Source organism: Crocodylus siamensis, chromosome 2, assembly GCF_052110815.1.
Source record: "Crocodylus siamensis isolate JL-2025a chromosome 2, ASM5211081v1, whole genome shotgun sequence".
Taxonomy (NCBI): domain Eukaryota; kingdom Metazoa; phylum Chordata; order Crocodylia; family Crocodylidae; genus Crocodylus; species Crocodylus siamensis.
In genome coordinates, this window is record NC_143396.1 from 183722702 (window position 1) to 183740565 (window position 17864).

The 17864-nt window shown below is 43.9% G+C and overlaps 1 protein-coding gene across 2 annotated transcripts in view; it reads left to right on the forward strand.

The window, feature by feature from the left end:
• The first annotated feature begins 903 nt into the window (after positions 1-903).
• Positions 904-17864, forward strand: part of TSG101 (tumor susceptibility 101) — a 70369-nt gene continuing 53408 nt past the window's right edge. Inside the window, exons 1-5 of one of the 2 annotated variants that reach the window (XM_090032548.1) lie at positions 904-1074; positions 8694-8778; positions 12113-12178; positions 14600-14763; positions 17619-17745. In XM_090032548.1, coding sequence (XP_089888674.1) covers positions 1033-1074; positions 8694-8778; positions 12113-12178; positions 14600-14763; positions 17619-17745 — 484 coding nt within the window. In that variant the 5' untranslated portion in view covers positions 904-1032. The remainder of the gene's footprint in view (positions 1075-8693; positions 8779-12112; positions 12179-14599; positions 14764-17618; positions 17746-17864) is intronic. The other variant, XM_090032547.1, reaches the window with a different exon arrangement.

Sequence of the window (17864 nt, forward strand, 5' to 3'; positions counted from 1 at the left end):
TCTGTGGCTGGCAGCAACTGCCCAGAGCCCAGCCCCGTGGTAGTGAGCTGAGCAAAATAGCTTCATGTGCCGTGCTCTGCAACACATGCTGTGGGTTGCTGAGCCCTGGTTTAGCTCCATCCTCTTTGGACACCCTCTTCAGATAGTTGAAGGTGGCTGTTAACCACTCAGTCTTCTCATCTACAGCCTAAATAAGGCCAATTCCCTCAGCCTTGCCTTGCAACCCATGTGCCTTTTTTCTTGCCCTCTGCTAGATTCTGTCCAACTTGTCCACATCCTTTATGTAGTGGGGGGGAGCAAACTGGATAGAGCACTCCAGATGTGGGGCCCCCCCACCCCGCTCCCTCCTCCTCCTCCTCCTCAGGGCAGAGTAGAGGGAAACATAGGAGCAGAGGCTGCTCTGCCTATTTGGCAGTGCTGTGTAATAGGGCCATTTTGAAGACCACAAGCTGGCCTTATTTTCAGAGGTAGGAAGATGTAATGGGGTACTAGGGGGAGGGTGTATTCCTCTCCTATGCAGTACTCCTGCAGCCAAGACCAAAGGCCCTGCACCTGGGGCCATGTTTTAAAAAAGCAGGTAGCAGCAGTAAGATGCTAACAGCTGAAACCCTGCTGTCTCTCTGCCTGAGCTGCCCCCTAAAACTCATTGGCCCTTTCTCCAGGGAGGCGGGGCTCATTGCCCCCATTTTACAGCTGGGAAGACTAAGGCCCGCGGCCCAGCTCCACAGCGTCCAATCGCTCTCCCCCCTCCCCTGAGGCCACACGGGGCGGGGCTACTAATTAGAGCAGCACCTCGCTCATTGGCCGCAGAGGCACGTGACCATCCACCCCACGGACTGGGCGGTGGGAGCCCCTCTCCCGCGCCCGGCATCACGTGATGAGGTGACGCGCAGGCGCGGCGGAAGTGAGGCCGCGGGAAGCGCCGCCAGCTTCCGGTGTCGGTGGGGGGGCCAGGCGGGGGCGGACGGAAGATCAAGTGCTTGAGCTAGGCCGCGGGTTTCTCCGCGCGGGCGCGCTAGTGGCGGGGCTGCCATGGCGCTGTCCGAGAGCCAGCTGAAGAAGATGCTCGGCAAGGTACGGAGCGCCGCCGGCCTCCGCGCCCGGCGCGGGGCTTTGCCGTAGCAACCAGGCGGGGTGGGGGCAGCGCGCGCTGAAACCGCCAGCCCAGCGTTCGGGGGGCGCGGAGCAGCCGTTCTGGGAGCCGGGGGGCTCAGCAGGGCCGGCCCCCTTTCTCGTGTTGCTCTGGGGTGGTGGTGTACAGGGGGGGGGGAAGGACAGATTGGGTTGTGAATTTGGAGACCTCCCAGGCTCTAAACAGGTTTGTCTGAGCATAAACCTAACACAGAGTTAGTGCCCATGGATGGGGGGGCCATTGGGTATATCTGCTGGCTTTGGGGGACTGCTGCAGGAAACCCAGATGGTGCACTTGTTTTGAACCCATGACCTCACTCCCAAGTAGGGACGCTGAGGACAGTGTGCTGGGGAGTGCTTACTGGTGTTCGAGTGAGTCCAAGGAGCCAGTGGGTACTGCCCAGGGAAACATTGCCTGGAGATGTGAACAGAGAAGGGACAGGAAAATATGCCCCGGCCTAGTGAGCTAAGAACAGGCTGGATTCAGATGAAGCCACCTGCCCCCACCTCCCCCCAACTGGCTGGATTCAGCTTGGAGTGACCACCATGCAGCAAATGTAGACTTACGGCTAGAAACAGGCAACCAGATGCATTCCAGTTTGAGCTTTGTTTTGCAGCAAACCCAAGAACTTAGAGAGGAGCCTGTTGTCCCACACGAAATGCCTGGGAAGTATGCAAGTTAATACTTTGCTTCTGAATGGTCACAGCTTAATTGCCATTTCAATCTTCTGGTATAAACAGTGTCTCATTTGTTTTGATGCAGGTTATATCTCAGGCTAGCCCGTATCAAATCAAATTGAGTATCTGTTTTTAGCCAAAGGTACTTAGGGAGATAGTGGGTTTATTGTCCCCTCTGTAAGGTCCAAGGGGCTCGCTTTGAAGAAAAGTTCTGACATCTGGCTCAAATATGAATCAAACCGGTCTTCTGTTTTTTAGTCTAGGAGTCTATTACTGACTACAAGGCCACATCCAGACAAGCACAGGCATTTGGTTTCCCAGGGACAAGAAGCAGCGTCACACTGCTGTGCTGGTCCCCAGGGGGTGCCTGTGCCATATGCCCGCCGCACATGGTGGGTTACCCCAAGTGGGGTAGGGAAGGCTGGGGCCAGCAACTGTGCTGGCCCTAGCAACCTTACCTGGGGGCTGGGGAAGCTGCAGCCACAGTGCTCCTGCAGCTGAGAGCCTGGCCGGCAGCATGACTCTGACAGGCCAGGCTCTGGCTTTGGGTGGTGCACAGTGCAGCCACATGCACTGCCTTACTTTTTTTTCCCACGCAGCAGATCCTGGGGTCAGTAAAAACCCTCATGCTGCAAGGTAGCAGTGTGAGAAACACCTTAATGGATAGTGTGTATGGTGTTATACATGGCTGTGCTCGTCTGGACATGGCCCTAGTGACTAAAGGTCCTCAGCAGGGACCCGTTTCTTCCCACGTCCGGTAATTGCAGACACGGGGTAAAGGCAGGTCTTCCTTTCTCCCCTCATACTTTAAGAAACCCTGTTTTAAAATCAGGCACTGAGCTAGCTAACCCAAGGCTGGGTGAGGTTGACTCCCCTGTCTTAGAGTAGCTACTGTCATGGATTTTTAGGAAGACGTAATAATATCTTTCCTGGTGACCATTTATTACTTGTTGTCAATTGACCTGACAGACAAAAACTCAAACTTTGAGATTTGTTTTCGCAGGTTAATTGTACTGTGCATACTAGTATTGCCAGTCATGCAGGGAATTGATTGGGTCCTTCAGTTAGCTTTAAAGAAGACCTGTTTAAGAATATGTGTATGTGGCATAGTGTGCTGCTTGGCAGGGATACGTGAGTAAGCCTGGGTCAAGCTCTGTGGTCACTGTTCTTGGGTGAGTGCTTTGCTAATCCAATGGTACTTGTAGTTGTACCCAGACTAGTTAGGATGGCATTGCATCTTGTGGTCTGAAGTCTTAAGAGTCTGCAAGATAAAGTTCTTGATCCTGCTCCAGAAGTTGAGGCCCAGTGTCAAAGTTTAGCAGAGCCAGTCTTCTGTGCAACTTAGGCACTGCCATTATTAGAAAGTTGAAAAACCCTTTTATTATTACAAGACAGTTCATGTTTGGTGTATGCTATGCATGACTTGTTTACTTTTCAGAGAGATCAGGCCAGGAATTTATCATTGCCATTTATGTCTTAGGTATACATAGGGGTCTACTCAATTCATGATTTTGCGGAAACCACACAATCCAGGATTGTCTGCAAAATCAACTTTAAATAAAACACTTAAAAATGAAATGCTGGCCTCCCCAGTGGTAGCCGGCAGTCAATGCTGCCTAGCCCCAGCCTTGCTACTCACCCCAGGGGGAGAAGGCACTAGCTGGTGGGGCAGTAGACAAGATGGTGGCTGCCCCTTGATCCTTTCTTCCCCACCTCCAGGGCCTCTCCACCAATTAGTGCCATGGGGCAGGACAACACAAAGGGCAGACAGCAGATAAGATGGCACTCCCTGCCAGGGCCTCTACCAATAGCGCTGAGGGGTGGGGCCAACTGATCACATCCAGGAAATATCCATGAAATGTGCTCTTCATGCTATGACCAATCCATGCAAATTATTTAGTCTCACTGCAGTGTAAGTAGATCCCTAGGTAAATGAGCATCTACAATCAGTGGCATTAAATATGCTAGGGGTGCAACCTGGAAGTTGTAGTGGGGAGGGGCATGGGACAGATCTGTAAATAATATTTCCCTTGGCATCTGGTCTCTGCCACGGTGAATGACAGAATGTTGAGGTAGATGTACCTATAGTCTGACTCAGTAGGCCTATGATTCTTAACCTTGTGTACACTTAAATCCTTTCAAGGGTGCCGTGAGGTGCCAAACCCTGTTAGTACTATTAGGTGTGCAAATATCATTCACAAGATAAAACCAGAGATAACAAATACAAATCCATAATGTTAAAAACAGTCTGACCCTTTATGATGTTTCTCAGTTCCTTGTAACAAAAGAATTATTAGTCAAAAAACAAATGAAAACTAAGTTGACATTTTCTGAGGTGTGCCTCAAGTCTAACAAGGTTGAGCACCACTGCAGTAGGTATTTCTTATGTTCTGAGTGTGTTAATGAAATTAGATATCATGTAGTCCTTTAAAAATCCAAAGGAAGTGATCTGTTTATCATTTAAATTTCTTGCAAGAAGGAAAACCTGAACAGCAAAAGGTGCAGCACTAGTTTCTGTTCATCATTGTGGACGTTAGAAGTAAAGATTGGAAGTGTTGATCAGATCACACGCAAATCACTTCATCCTGTTTCACAGGAGATGAATTCAGTGAAAATGGCTGTTCACCTATTAGCAAGAGAAAGTAATTGTTTTAATATTTTATTTTTACTTTAAGCTCACTTTCAAAGAGACATATTTATAGTAGCTATATAATTATTAATTATACATGTTGAACATCTTCCAAATATCTGCAAGACTCATCCTCATACCAAGTGAAGAATTATAACTATGTATAACAATAGTGTTTATGAATAGTTTGAGTGACTATTAAGGTTTATTTCCCCCTTTGGATAAATATTTGCTTTCTGTATCTGACTTACTGCCTGACTTGGGGCAAATTGCTTCCCCTCTCTCTGTGTTTGTTTCTTGATATGTCAAATAGGAGTCTGATGTCTAGTCTATTTTGAGGTTCCAGACTGAAAAAAGTTTTTATAATTTTTAAGTATTAGTCCAGGTTAATAAATGTAGATAATAATTTTAGTAGATGCTTATTTTCTCAGGCAGTGAGTCTTTTTCATAAATATGTAACAAATAGTAGCAAAGTATAAATAAATATTAGATCAAAATGTTTGTTCAAATGCAAATATGAACGAAAAGGGTAATAAGGCGCAATTATACTACATAGTTTTAGAGACGTCTCATTTCTAATGTAAAATTCCACATTGTAATATAAAACAATGTGATGATAACATCTATGCTCTGTTTTGTGCGGATCAGACTGTTCCTAACATAACCTCTTATATGCAAAATCTACTCTTTCTTCAATAGTTGTAATCTGCTTACTCCTAGAAAGCATATGAGAGGATCATCTGTTGCAGTCCTAGACCAGATCATAGCAATAACTATAGTCAAATTCATCATCTCCATTCTAGTTTGGTACAAAGCCATCACAAAAAAACAGTGTCTGCAACAGTCCTTTTTAACATTAAAGAAAACACAAAATAATTTTAAGCGCTCACTTATGTGTGCTTGCCAGGTGAGCCAGGTGTGCTTGCCAGGTGTGTGTGTGTGCTGGGTGAGTGTGTGCAGACTGTGTGCAGTTTCTCCTAAAAATCTTAAAATCAAGTACCTGGGTTAACATTTTACTCTGATCATGTGTACTGGAGTGATTGCTGAAATGAATTACAGTAGCATTCAAGGAGACTCTCTTCAGACTTTTAAATGCACCATTCCTGTAGGTAACATGTCCTTACTTAAGGTATTACAGAGTCACTATAAAAACACTTTCTTCTTTATAGAAAAATTGACGTGCACTTGATTGGTTGCTATACTGTACAGTTGGAAAATCTTTCAAGTAAAGTTCCTAAAGCGATCTACATATGCGAGGCTTGTAATGCCACTGTTCAGGAGGCAAGCTTTATTGTACTTATTTCATTAAATGAAATGTGCTGCAGAGAGGAAATGATACGAATGGGTCACATGTAAACATGTGGAACTAGCTCTTGATCTTTGTTCTTGTTCTGGACTTCTTTCAGCAAAAGCTCTCTCTTATTGCTTATGTACAAGTTTAACTGAGCATACTTGTGCTGCTGCAGAAAACAGGAGTCTTGGATTATTTTAGGATGGTTTACTTCTCATATTAATAGGATAAGCTTGAAGGCATTTGATTTTATTGTTGCATGCTAGTGAACTCAGACTGAAAGAAGGACATAGTGTATTCAGTCTTGCTTCATCAGCTGTCAAGTTTTCCTTGACTTCGGAGGGCGGGGAGGGGAGAAATCCAAAGTTGCGCTTTCTCCATGGGTAAGGCTGTATCGGGGTGGAGAGAGAGTGGGAGGTCCTACCTATTCTCACAAAATATGATTTGGACTTGCCATTGTTTTAATTCCTTTACAGATTATAAGGAAATAGGAACAAGCAGTCCTTGAGTTTTGTTACTCAAGTGAATAGTTGTGAGAGCAAAAGCATCCTTTTACATTTGGTAACATAAGCTGATAGCATTTGAATTAATTTAAACCTGCTAAGTATTATTCACTGGGTGCTCTGAAGCATTTGGACATGGTTTGTCTTTCTTTTTCATAGTTGTGATCTCTTCCCCCTGCTTCTATTGTTGCAAAGCTACCTTGGCATCGAAGAGAGGGAGGTGGTAATCCTTGTAGAAATTACAGAATGTTTCACTTGTATAGGTACTGGATAAATGCATACTTTATTTAACTGTGTAACACAATGCCAGTCCAGTATGTTGCTTATATTGCAACAAATCTGACTATTCACATGTTAGTTAAATGTACACTAGGATGTGGACCCTTGGTAGGGTTAGATTCTTAATGCCTTAACTGCCCCTGTAGAGATGAAGCTTTGTGTGCTGGCTGAGGGTATATGTAGCCAGAGTAAATAGTAGCCATGAAAATTACCAGCTTTTTTCCTCATTTTTCAGAGCTCTAATAGTTATTTTGTTGTTTAGGGCCTTGAAAATGAGGGGAGCTAGTCTGTTTCAGGGCTGCTAATGCTCCAGCGTTGACAGGGCTGGGTATATCTTACATTGTTTGGATAAGTGTATAATCCAAGTCATTGTCTGGACTTTTTTCTATCCTGAGCCTGTGTACTAAAACAGAGCACAATGAACTGTTGTTACTTACATGGAAAAATGTTAGAGAGGGAATATTTTTTTAGCTGGCTTTTAATGCAAGTGAATAGATGGTAAATAGAGTGAGACTGCACTACATGCCCAGCCAACCCCCTGCTGCTCATGAACAGCTGTTTTATGGTCAAACAACTAGGTCAGAATTTGTGTACCATTAAATTGCATGGTAGATTGATGTCAGAGCACATCTGTAAAAACAACTTCTTATTGCTGCTATATTAGTGGGTACACAAATGAGCCTTGAGATTTGCATTACTGCTGCTATTGTTTGGTTTGGTGCTTCTTGCTTTCTTATACTACTCACTACTTCAGATAGGGCTTGATTTTTGTTGTTCTTGAAGGCAGCACCTTGGGAATAGCAACAGGGTGCGTACACTGGAGGTGAGCTCTCCCTGTGTCTGTCTTGCCTCCCTCTGAGATGCTCCAAACACTATCTGAATGCTTCAGCTAAAGTATCAAGTGGTTTCTGGTAAGATTTGTATGTATGTAGGAGTCCTGGATCCATGTACTCCAGCCCTCATTGCACATCTTGCTCTCTTTTCCCAAGTTCAAGGGGGCGAGAAAGTAGGATGTACCAGGTGACCCTCACAGCACTATATCTTCTGCTATTGAGCTTCAGTATATGCACATATTATTATAGCTGGGAGCAGGTCCTATCCCAGTAGTAATTGTGAGTGTGGTTACTTTTGACTCAGTAAATGCACTTTTTAGCCATGTGTCACACGTAAACTGCACTGACATACTTTACTGCAGTGAGAGACCAACCTTTTTTGGTAGGTGGGCTGCAAATTAGCCTTAAATCCTCCCTGAGTGCCACTTCAATCCCCCTTTCTTGCCTGATCTGCTCTTCTGTTTTCTGTTTCCTTCCTGATCTGCTGCTGGGCTCCCTGTTTCCTCCCTTGTTTGCCATATGCCCTATATAGAGGCTCCCTATGTCATTTGTGGCAGATGTGCTGCAGGTTGGGTGCCCCTGTATTACAGGTTACAATTGATTTGCAGTTTTATATAAGGCAAGTTTTAAGAAATCGTTATGCTGGCTCAGAGATACTTCTGTAAACAAAGATTTCGCTAGCATCAGTATGATTTCTAGCTTTTGAGGATCTTTCACTTTTTTCCCCTCTTATTCTTGTCTTTTTTTAGTAGAAACAGAATGGATTTATGGGAATAAGTGCTGAAAACATTTTAAATTCATGGTTATTACATGTAGTAAAACAAATTGGATTCCATTTTTATTGTTTCCAATATGATAGGGTTGATCCTACTGTTTTGCTGTTGCAATTCACAACTAGTCCTTAACTTTATTCTTAAAATTACTTTAACTATTTTTACAAGCTAGAAAGATGGTATCTTTAATTGAAGATTAACTGTGCTGATATTCAGACTGTTTTGGATCTGTGTCTACTTGAAATGTGCTTTCATTCATACCCTCTTAATCTGCATTACAATTGCTGTTGCTGAATCTTTCAATGTGTGTACACTTATGCTGGAACAAGAGCACTTTGTTAATTTTAGAAAGTAGACTAAACCAAAGGGTGGTTGTGCACTGTTGTTGCAAAAATAAATGTTTGTATGTGGAGTTCATCAGAAAAAACACAGATGAGCCCCAAGTTATATCATTTGTATAGAGCCTTGTAAATATAAAATCTTACATGCTTGGCTTTCCACAAGAAAAACAAGGCAACCCAAAGCAAAGCCTTAGGGTTGTTGATCTTAAAGAAATTTAATATTTTTCTTTTTCAGTACAAGTACAGAGACCTAACAGTGCAAGAAACCGTCGGTGTTATTACCCAGTACAAAGACCTCAAACCGGTAATGGATGCATATGGTGAGTTTGTGGTTAAGAATATTTAATTTGTTGTTGCTGATTTAGCTATATAGTGCATTTGTATGTTGTTTATCTTATCTTTAAAGTTTGATAGTTCTAAAATTCAATTGGCTAATGTCTCATAATAAAATAATTTTTGACTGTTCAGCATTCAGTTGTCACAGAAAAACTAAGGACTGAAACAAAATTTAAAGATCTGTTCTTTAAAGTCCTGTGACAGAAGTACTTTTGGAAAAAGTGTCAGTAGAGAAGATGTATTCAAAAAGGAATTTATGTAGGAATTCACCCACTCTTGAGTATGGATGATTCATGAACAGGGATCCAGGTTTTCTATTTCTCATTAAAAAATGGGAAACGAGGATGTTTGCTTTTAACCAAGAAAAACGCGGATTTTCCATTTTAACAGAGAAACACACAGATTTTCCATTTTTGCAAAGAGCTTTCTTTAGGCTGGCAGAGTTCCAGCCTGCAAGGGGCTGGGGGGAGCAGGAGCACATGACTCTGGAAGCCTGGAGAGCAGCTCCCCCAGGTCAGTGTGGTGGGGATGGTGGCAGGGATTGAAGCCCCCATAGGGATGAAGGAAGTTGGGTAGAGCTGGGGCTGCTGCTCAGCCCGGGTGGTGTTTGGAGTTTGGGGCCCGGGGCTGGAGTGTGTAGCCACAAGGCCCCAGTGGAGAGCATGGCAGAGCTGCAGGCTGCTTGTCCAGGGGAGTGGGGTAGGGCTGGAGGGGTGCAGAGAAGGCACATACACCAGATGTGTGCACAGGGTGGGGACGGGGGTAGGCTGTGGTCTCAGGCTTCCCGCTCAGCTGCCTCTCCTCCCCTTCCCCCCCAACCCTGAGGTTTTGCTTTGGGTTGCCTCTACAGCCCAGCAGATGGGACCTGGTGTGGCAGGGCAGAGTGCAGCTGAACAGGGAAACATATTGCTGCTGCAAGCCCTGTACTGCCCTGCCAAAACACCCCTGCCTGCCTGGCAGCAGCAAGCAGGGGGCACCTTGCCATGGTGGTGTGGAGCTCCTGGTCCCTGCAATGAGCTTCCCCGTCTGGCCCCGCTCTGCCCTACTGTGCTAGGTCCCGCCCACTGGGCCCAGGAGGCCCCAAGGAGAAGGCAACTGGGCAGGGAACTCCTGTCCCCTGCACCCAAGGGCTCTGCTCCAGCTGTGCTGCCTGTGGGGACGGGGAGCTGAGCTCTACTCCACCACAGCAGCTGCCACCTCCTGCCTGCAGGAAGTCTTAAAGATTTGTAAGGGTGGACCTGCCACCTGGCAGCTTGTGGGCAGGGGGCTGCAGACCTGGGTCCCTGGCCCTATAACTCTGGTAGCTGGGGAACCTCTCTGGCAGGCCTGGGGGGATAGGGAGGCTGTGGGTGGGGAGCGCAAGGCACCAGCCAGGCCAGGGAGGCTGTGGGTGGGTAGAGAGGGGCCTGGACCTGTATCCTGGTGAGCAAAGGGGGCAGGGGGAGCTCTGATTTTTCCATGATAAATAAAACCCCCAAAATCAAATGGGGTTTATCAGAGAATTTGTGATTTTTAAACAGAGAAATTCAGGATCCCTGCTCATGACCTTTCTTATAGCAATTTTGTTTCAGCCTGGTATATGAGACTTATGTGGTATACTATTCAGTAGTAACTCTTACTTTGGAAGCTATTAGAAGATCACAAATTGAGCTGAACTATAGTAAATATTTTCTCATATTTATTTATAAAGAACAATAAATTAGTCAAAAGAGTGATCTTGTTAACAGTGAATCTGCACTACACTCTTTTAGGGCTAAAAAAAATCAATTATTCTGGAGTATAGCAAGGCTGTTTGAGAGTTCTTGTAATGTGCATATAGAAATTTAATTTTAATTGACTAGTCAAACAGTGTTTAACTGCCACTAGTCATTTTTAAAAGGTATCAGCACATTTCAGTGTATTATGTGCAAGACATGTCTAGAGGTATTTTTAGGGTTTGAGTTAAAGTTTGTGCTTAGTTAATATGTTTGTTGAAGATTTTAAGTGAGGAACCACTTGAGCAAAGACTGGATAAAAATGAAAAAGGGACCAAGAGCAGAATATTGTCTAGCAATCAGAAGTGATTCTGCATTGCCATAGGATGCATAAAATGTCAGTGCAGTTTTTGAACTATGCATTTAAAGAAAAGGGTCCTGCAGGATGGAGGTAGCTATTCCTTTCTAGACTGCCCCAGATGAGACTGCATCCATAAAGTTAATTGTAATCAGTTTTAAGGAAAACATTTCCAGAAGGGTAATTCACATTTGATAGAGTTAAGAGAAGTAAGAAAACATTTGGGGGGCCCGAAAAGATTAATTTTCTAGGAAATATTAACAAAATGCATATTATACTGTAATTAAAGGCAAAGCCTGCAGATCTTTGTAAGTCATTAGCACCTAAAAGTAGTATTTGCATGGTGAGCTACACTGATGTATTGCTAGAAGTGATTAAATGAAAAATAAGAAAAAGGAAAATCTAGGCTTATGATGAAGACACATCTTGGCAATGAGGTCTGCTAAGCTGAAAAATAGTCTTCCTCAGTGTAAAAGTTGGAAAGCTGGGCAGGACAAATCAGTAGAAGATTCATTTGTAGTTAGGGTGTCTACTCAGGTTGTGGGTTAAGCTTAAATTGTGGCAGCAATTCATGAATGACATAGTACTTTAGTATATCAATAAGATGACTATCTTGCTGGGTATAAAAATAAGTGTATACTGGCCATAAATTTGAAATGCCCTGTTGGTTTTTATGTTGAGTACATGTACATATTCCATCTTTACAACTATATGAAGTAGAGAATTATATTTTAAACAACAGGTTAGGCTAAAACAGACATTGGGAGAAAACCTTTTATTGTGGGATCCTACAGATTTACAAGCCCATTGTCCCATAAATACCTGTGAAGTACCAAATAACACTTTCCCTGGGACAACAGGAAATTAATTAATTCTAGTTAATTGCCATTCAAGATGCATGTGTGAAAGGGCTGCCCAGGACAGTCAGACCCAGGGTAAACTCTATGCCTGTTTTTTAGCCTTAGATGTCTGTCCACAGTTGCATAGTCGTATCATCTTACACCTAGGACCTTGTGTGCAGGTGCAGTTTTATATTGATAAAGGAATTGTTGGATAGTGTAACATATCTTCTCTGTCTCTCAAAACACATTACTTAACTGTGAAAAAGTATTTGCCAATCAATATGTGTATAATAGTAATGTAAAAGGAAGGACTTTCTAATAGCAGCATAACTATCTTTCCAAGTACACGGTCTGAAATAGAGTTATGTAACTGGAACACAAGATAACACAGCAAAGTTCTCTAATGGTCTTCTTTCCCATTTAGTTTTTAATGATGGGTCATCTCGGGAGTTGATGAGCCTCTCTGGAACCATTCCTGTGCCTTATAGAGGTAAGCATCATTTAGGGGTGTAGAGATGAGTGGGTTTTTTTCATGCAGCTCTCCACCTATCATCAACTGATTTAAAGATCTGTAAGGGTGGACCTTTTGCTTATTCAGCCCGTTGCATCACCCCTGCCTACCGAAATGGGAAAGTGAAACTCTGGCATTGCATCTTTGCTTTGTTTGCAAATATTTCAGAAGACCTACGGGTACTCAACCTGGCCATGTAATCTGGTCCGTGGCTCTCCCCAGAGGTCCAGAAACTCAGCAGTGTGGGTCTAGTGGCAGTTAATGCTGTCACCACTCTCCCGCCACCACATTTCCAAGTCCCACATGGCTGGATTGGACCTGGCCTCGTTGTTCGCACGTGCAGGGATCTGACCCAATTCCTGCATGGTGGGATCAAGCTGGAGCCCAGTGCAGCCACCTAGAAATGGCCCAGCTGGGGAGGAGCTGCATTAGGCCTCAGAATGGCCAGCACCACATGGCTGCATTGGGCCCACAGGCTGGATCCAGCAGGCCTACAGACCTAGCACTGCTCATCTGGCCCATGGGCCAACAAGTTTGGGCACCACTAGTTTAGAAGGCAATAATCACTGTTTTCTTTGGCCTGTGGCAGATGTTACATTTGTTGTGTATTCTGTCTGAGAATTATGTGACAAATAATAGCGTGCCAGACACTAAATCAGTTTCTCCCTGAATTAAAAATGGCAGACTGGCTCCAAAGGAGTTGGTTGTTGAACACATCTTCTCAGAGTTATGGAAATATCCCACAATAATTTTAACATGCAGCCAGTTGGCATATTAGGATTTGTTGCGCAATACTCTCGTATAATGCATGACAAATATAACATCTGCTGGGGACCTTTGAAACACCTCATTGTTTCATAGTTAGTAGGGGTGACAAACAATTAAAAAAATTAATCACAATTAATTGCAAGATTTAAGAAAAAATAGTCGCAATTTATTGCAATTTTAATTGTGCAATGAAACAGTAGTCGGGACCCCACTTTCACCCTGCACCAAACAGCCTGGAGCCCTTCTTGCTGTAGCCACCCAGAGCCTGTGCCCCAGCTGCCCTGCAGCTCCTCTGCACTGCCAGCACTGCCCTGGTGAGTGGCCTGGAGGTGGCAGTGACAGCAGCAGAGAGGAACTCTCTCTTAATAGGGTAGCCCAGGGACATGGGCTCTGGGTGGCTGCAGCAAGAAGGCCCTGGCAGCGGTGGGGTGGGGAGGGAGGGGGGCTTTTCCCCTGTGGTGAGTAGCATCTTCTGCCCAGCCATTGCTGCTCAGTGTGGGCAGGTGCATCTGGAGCAGGCAAGGGATGGGCCAGGGTTGGGGTTGTGCACATGGGTTCTGGCTGATCCACTCCCCTGGTCAAAATGATGTGTGTGATTTAGCACAATTAAAAAAACTTAATGCATTAATTTGTTTTGCCTTAATTGCATAACTGCGATGAATTGACAGCCCTAATAATTAGTATTTTAAAATAGCTTTGTTGTTGTTTGCTGTAGAATAGTCTTCTAGTGTAGTGTATGAGCTGTTTGTCTTAGCTATTCTAGGGGTAGAGCCCCAGATAGGGGGATGTAACATTTTACTTCACCACTTTGTTGCTGTTACCACCAGTTCTCAAACTTTTTGTTACCCTAGTTCACCTCCAGCCCCTCCACAGCCTGTAGGTGTGCAGCTGGCCTCCCTTGCAGTCTCCTTGTCAGGTGTGCTATAGGGACATACAAGCTAGCTTTGGAACAGAATCTGTATAGGTGCATTTAGGCAGCATTTTTTCCCCAAGGTAATTGGTCCTGTTTCTCAGCAGGACTGTTCTAAGGCAGCTTAATTGCTTCTCCTTTTGGTAGGTAGCATATAGTGGACAACATGATGTTTCAACATGCTGCTGCCTGGCACCGTAAGACTATTGGGAGGCTGATCGATCTCTGCATGTGCCTTTGTGAGTTATGTGGGACTTCCACTGCTCACCAGTTGAAGGATCACTACTTGACAACTTTTTTTTTAAACTGGCTTTTACTTTTCAAGCTTGGCAGCCAGGTAAAAGAGGGTTGCAAACAACATACGATAAAGGCTAAGAATAGTTCTGAAATAAGGACTCGGCATCCCACATTGTGGTAGACAGTAGCTATAAAAATACCTTCTTGTAGGTTAATTTTATTCCTAAAGTAAGGCTTAAGGGATGTGAGAATCATAGCTCTTCCAGGAAAAGCAGAGGCTTCTCACTAACTATATATTTGGTAGACTTCAGTTTAATTTTGTCCTCACATTGCAGTATGATTCAAATGTTGCATGCATTAATTAGATGGTGTTAAGATACTTAATTGATTTATTTCTGACTAATTTTAGTAGTCTTTTGAAAATCTGAAGTCAGCATGAGGGCTGAAGATGAAGAATAAATAATTTTTTTGTAATTCTTCTATAGGTAACACATACAATATCCCAATATGCCTGTGGCTGCTGGACACATACCCTTTCAATCCTCCAATCTGTTTTGTTAAACCCACTAGTTCAATGACAATTAAAACTGGAAAGCATGTTGATGCAAATGGAAAGATATACCTTCCTTATCTACATGAATGGAAACATGTAAGTCAAAGTAATTTCTTCAGACCAACTAGTCCTGAGTTACTTCAGAATGTGATATCGGTTTTCTTAACAGGAAATGAATGTTCTTTTGCCTCTTAGAAGTAAAACAGCCATGCCTTTTTTCACCAAGGAGTGCTGTGTGAATCGATGTCGTTTTTACTATCTAAGGTATGCCTGCTCCTTTAGGGGCAGAAACTGCCTCGAGAGAGGGCCTTAGGGGCCAGACAGAACCCCTACAGCTACAGGGTGCCCAGGCAGCAGGCAAATGAGGGAATTAGCCTGCCCCTGAAACCTGGTTAGCTAACTGGAAGAAGACGGGGCCCTGGGCACATATAAGCCCCAGGGCGGTGGCTGGAGGTGGTCAGTTCTCTGGCAGCAGTCACAGGGGAAGGGGTTCAGACCTAAAAGCTCCTTGGAGATGCTTGACTGCCTGTCCGGCTGGTGGTGAGACTAACAGGCTCTAGGACAGGTGTCAGCAATGTTTTTGGACACAGTGCTGAAAACACCTGCAATCTCAGCTTGTAAGATGTTGGAGTGCTGGGGCAGATGGTGGGGGAGCTGCAAAGGGCTCAATCCTTGTTGTGGCAGTGCAGCCCCAGCTCCTTCCCTGCCTTCTGCCAAGGTGCATATGCCAGGCAAAATACTTCTGCACACCATGCTCTGGCACCTGTGCCAGGGGTTGCCTACCCCTGCTCTAGGAGCTCCTCAAGTGCCTGGGGCTAGGAGGCACACATTGCTGAGGGAGAAACTCTTAAAGGGGCAGAGTGTGGCCTTTAGTGTCATTGGTGTTATTATTGTTAGGTTATAGCCCAGGGGCTCATTTTTGTTGTTGTTTAATTTGGTGGACGGAGCTGAGGCTACTGGGGAGGAGGAGGCCTCATTGGAGCACACTACCATGCAGAGCCCCAGCACCAGAGGGCGCAGCAACAGTGGGTAAGGAAACCCTAGTGTCAGAGGGCATGGTTACTGAGGCTAAGAGTCCGGTGACAACAAGAGGTTGAACTAAACTGAGGTCTCATCTCTAGAGACAACATCTAAATACCATCTGCAAGGCATGGGGTGTAGTAAAGGGGCAGTTTTAGTGCCATGCATCTAGCCCATAAGGCTTGGGGTGTCTCATGAGGCACCTGCTTAAAATGGGACCCAGCAAAGGGTCTAAAATCCCTCAGGGTTTAGTGGGGTCCATCAGGACAGTGACTGTAGCAACTTGAGGGCAGCCTCCCTATCTACTATCTTAACCAACAAAGTGTGGCAGGCAAGACTAGAAGGCGCCTGCAGGGTGAAGTTGGTACAGTCATAGGGTCATCTTGGCCGTGTCTAGGGACCTCACCCCATGACGATCTTAAAGGGATATACTGAACTTTTAATTTTTTTCTGTTGCCCACTTAGCAGTGACCAACTCTTTTGGCTGATGAAGCAATACAGCATTTGTGGATTCAAAAGGGGAATCCTATTTTTTGGTTTCTTTTTCTGATAGAAAATACATAGGATGTTGATCTTTAGCGAGGGGAGTATTTATTTGAAGAAAATAAATTTTTAGGGATGTCCGCAGGGCAGAATTATGGTGCTATAAGTAAAATGTATCTTTGATGATCAAATGTGAAACAGTCCAAATGTTTCAAAACAAAGTCTGTTGAAAAGGAGAGAGTTGTAGAAATATAGGGCTGGAGGGGACCCCAAGAGGCCATCTAGTTCTACTCTCTTCTTCCCCCTACTCTGTTCTATTGACCTAGATTGTTAAGTACTTTCAAACTGTCTGTCGTTTTGAATTTAAGAGCAATAACAGAGGCTGAAGATTTCGGCTTTCTTTGTAAGAGTGAAGTCAAAACCTAGGAGTTCTGAACATCTGTGCTCACACTTCTGTTATTTCATAAGCATCATCTCTCCTATTTGGTATCCTGTACTCACTAGGGAAGTGTAAGAGTGCTGATGTAGCCATGATAGAATAGGTCATCCAGACCTGCTGAAAAATATCTTGCATTCAAGACCTAGTCTAACTCTGTCCTAACTGAGGAGTTGGTCCAATCAGAGATATCATCCTAAGAAATCCTCATCTCTCTTATTGGAGAAGATAATGAAACTTTTTTCACTGTGCTCTAACAACTAAATAGTGTCTTTTACGATGTCATCACAGCAAAGCTATACATGCTTTCAGGAGTTAGATATGATTTCAGCTATTCATACTTTCAGATTTTACATGTAATTGGATTTGAAGTTTGAGCCTCAAATGAGAATATAATTGCCTTGCTAATCAAGTTACTCAGTATAAGAAGCCATTACTCCAGTAGCAACTTTTGTCTTGCTTTATGTTAACAGCAATTAAGCGATGTATGTAGAAATTCACGTCATGCAAGAAAAAGGTAGAGGTTATAGAATTCAAAATATAACTGGAACTAGTTGGTGCAAGCAATGCTGTGGGGTAGCTTATGCCCCAGGCACTAGTGGCCTGCAGGTCATTTTCTTCTGAGCAAAACTGTCTGTTGCTTGGTTTTGGAGTGCCTGACTACTTACGTTTAGCTTTCTTGGCTAAAAACTGCTTTGCCTTTTAAAAATTATATGATATACCACAAAAGTTTTAACACTCTGATTATTGTAACATTCAAATTAATGTAAAGCCACATATTGTTCAGAGTTTCCTTCATCAGCATTATCCCACCCACATGTTACTATTTTATTCTAGAACATTGTGCTAATAACAAAAGCTAGCGGAATTAGAATCTACCAGATTGGGCAAATAAATAGGAAAAAATGTTCAGCTGATCTGTGGTAGCTGAGGTGTAGTGAGTCATTAATAGCTAACTGAGCTCTCTCTTTATTTAAAAGTATCAACAGCTTTTGATCTGTTTAATTTATAGCCCCAGTCAGACTTGTTAGAATTGATTCAAGTTATGATTGTGGTATTCGGAGAGGAACCTCCCGTCTTTTCCCGGCCTACCATTTCAGCGTCCTATCCACCATACCAGCCAACAGGACCACCAAATGGCAAGTGATATGCTGAGCTATATATTTGCAAATAATGTTAGCTTATTTTCTTAAGTATTTTTTCTGTTTTATGCAATATTTAGGCAGCATATTTTGTTCTGTTTCTTGTCGCTGTGTGT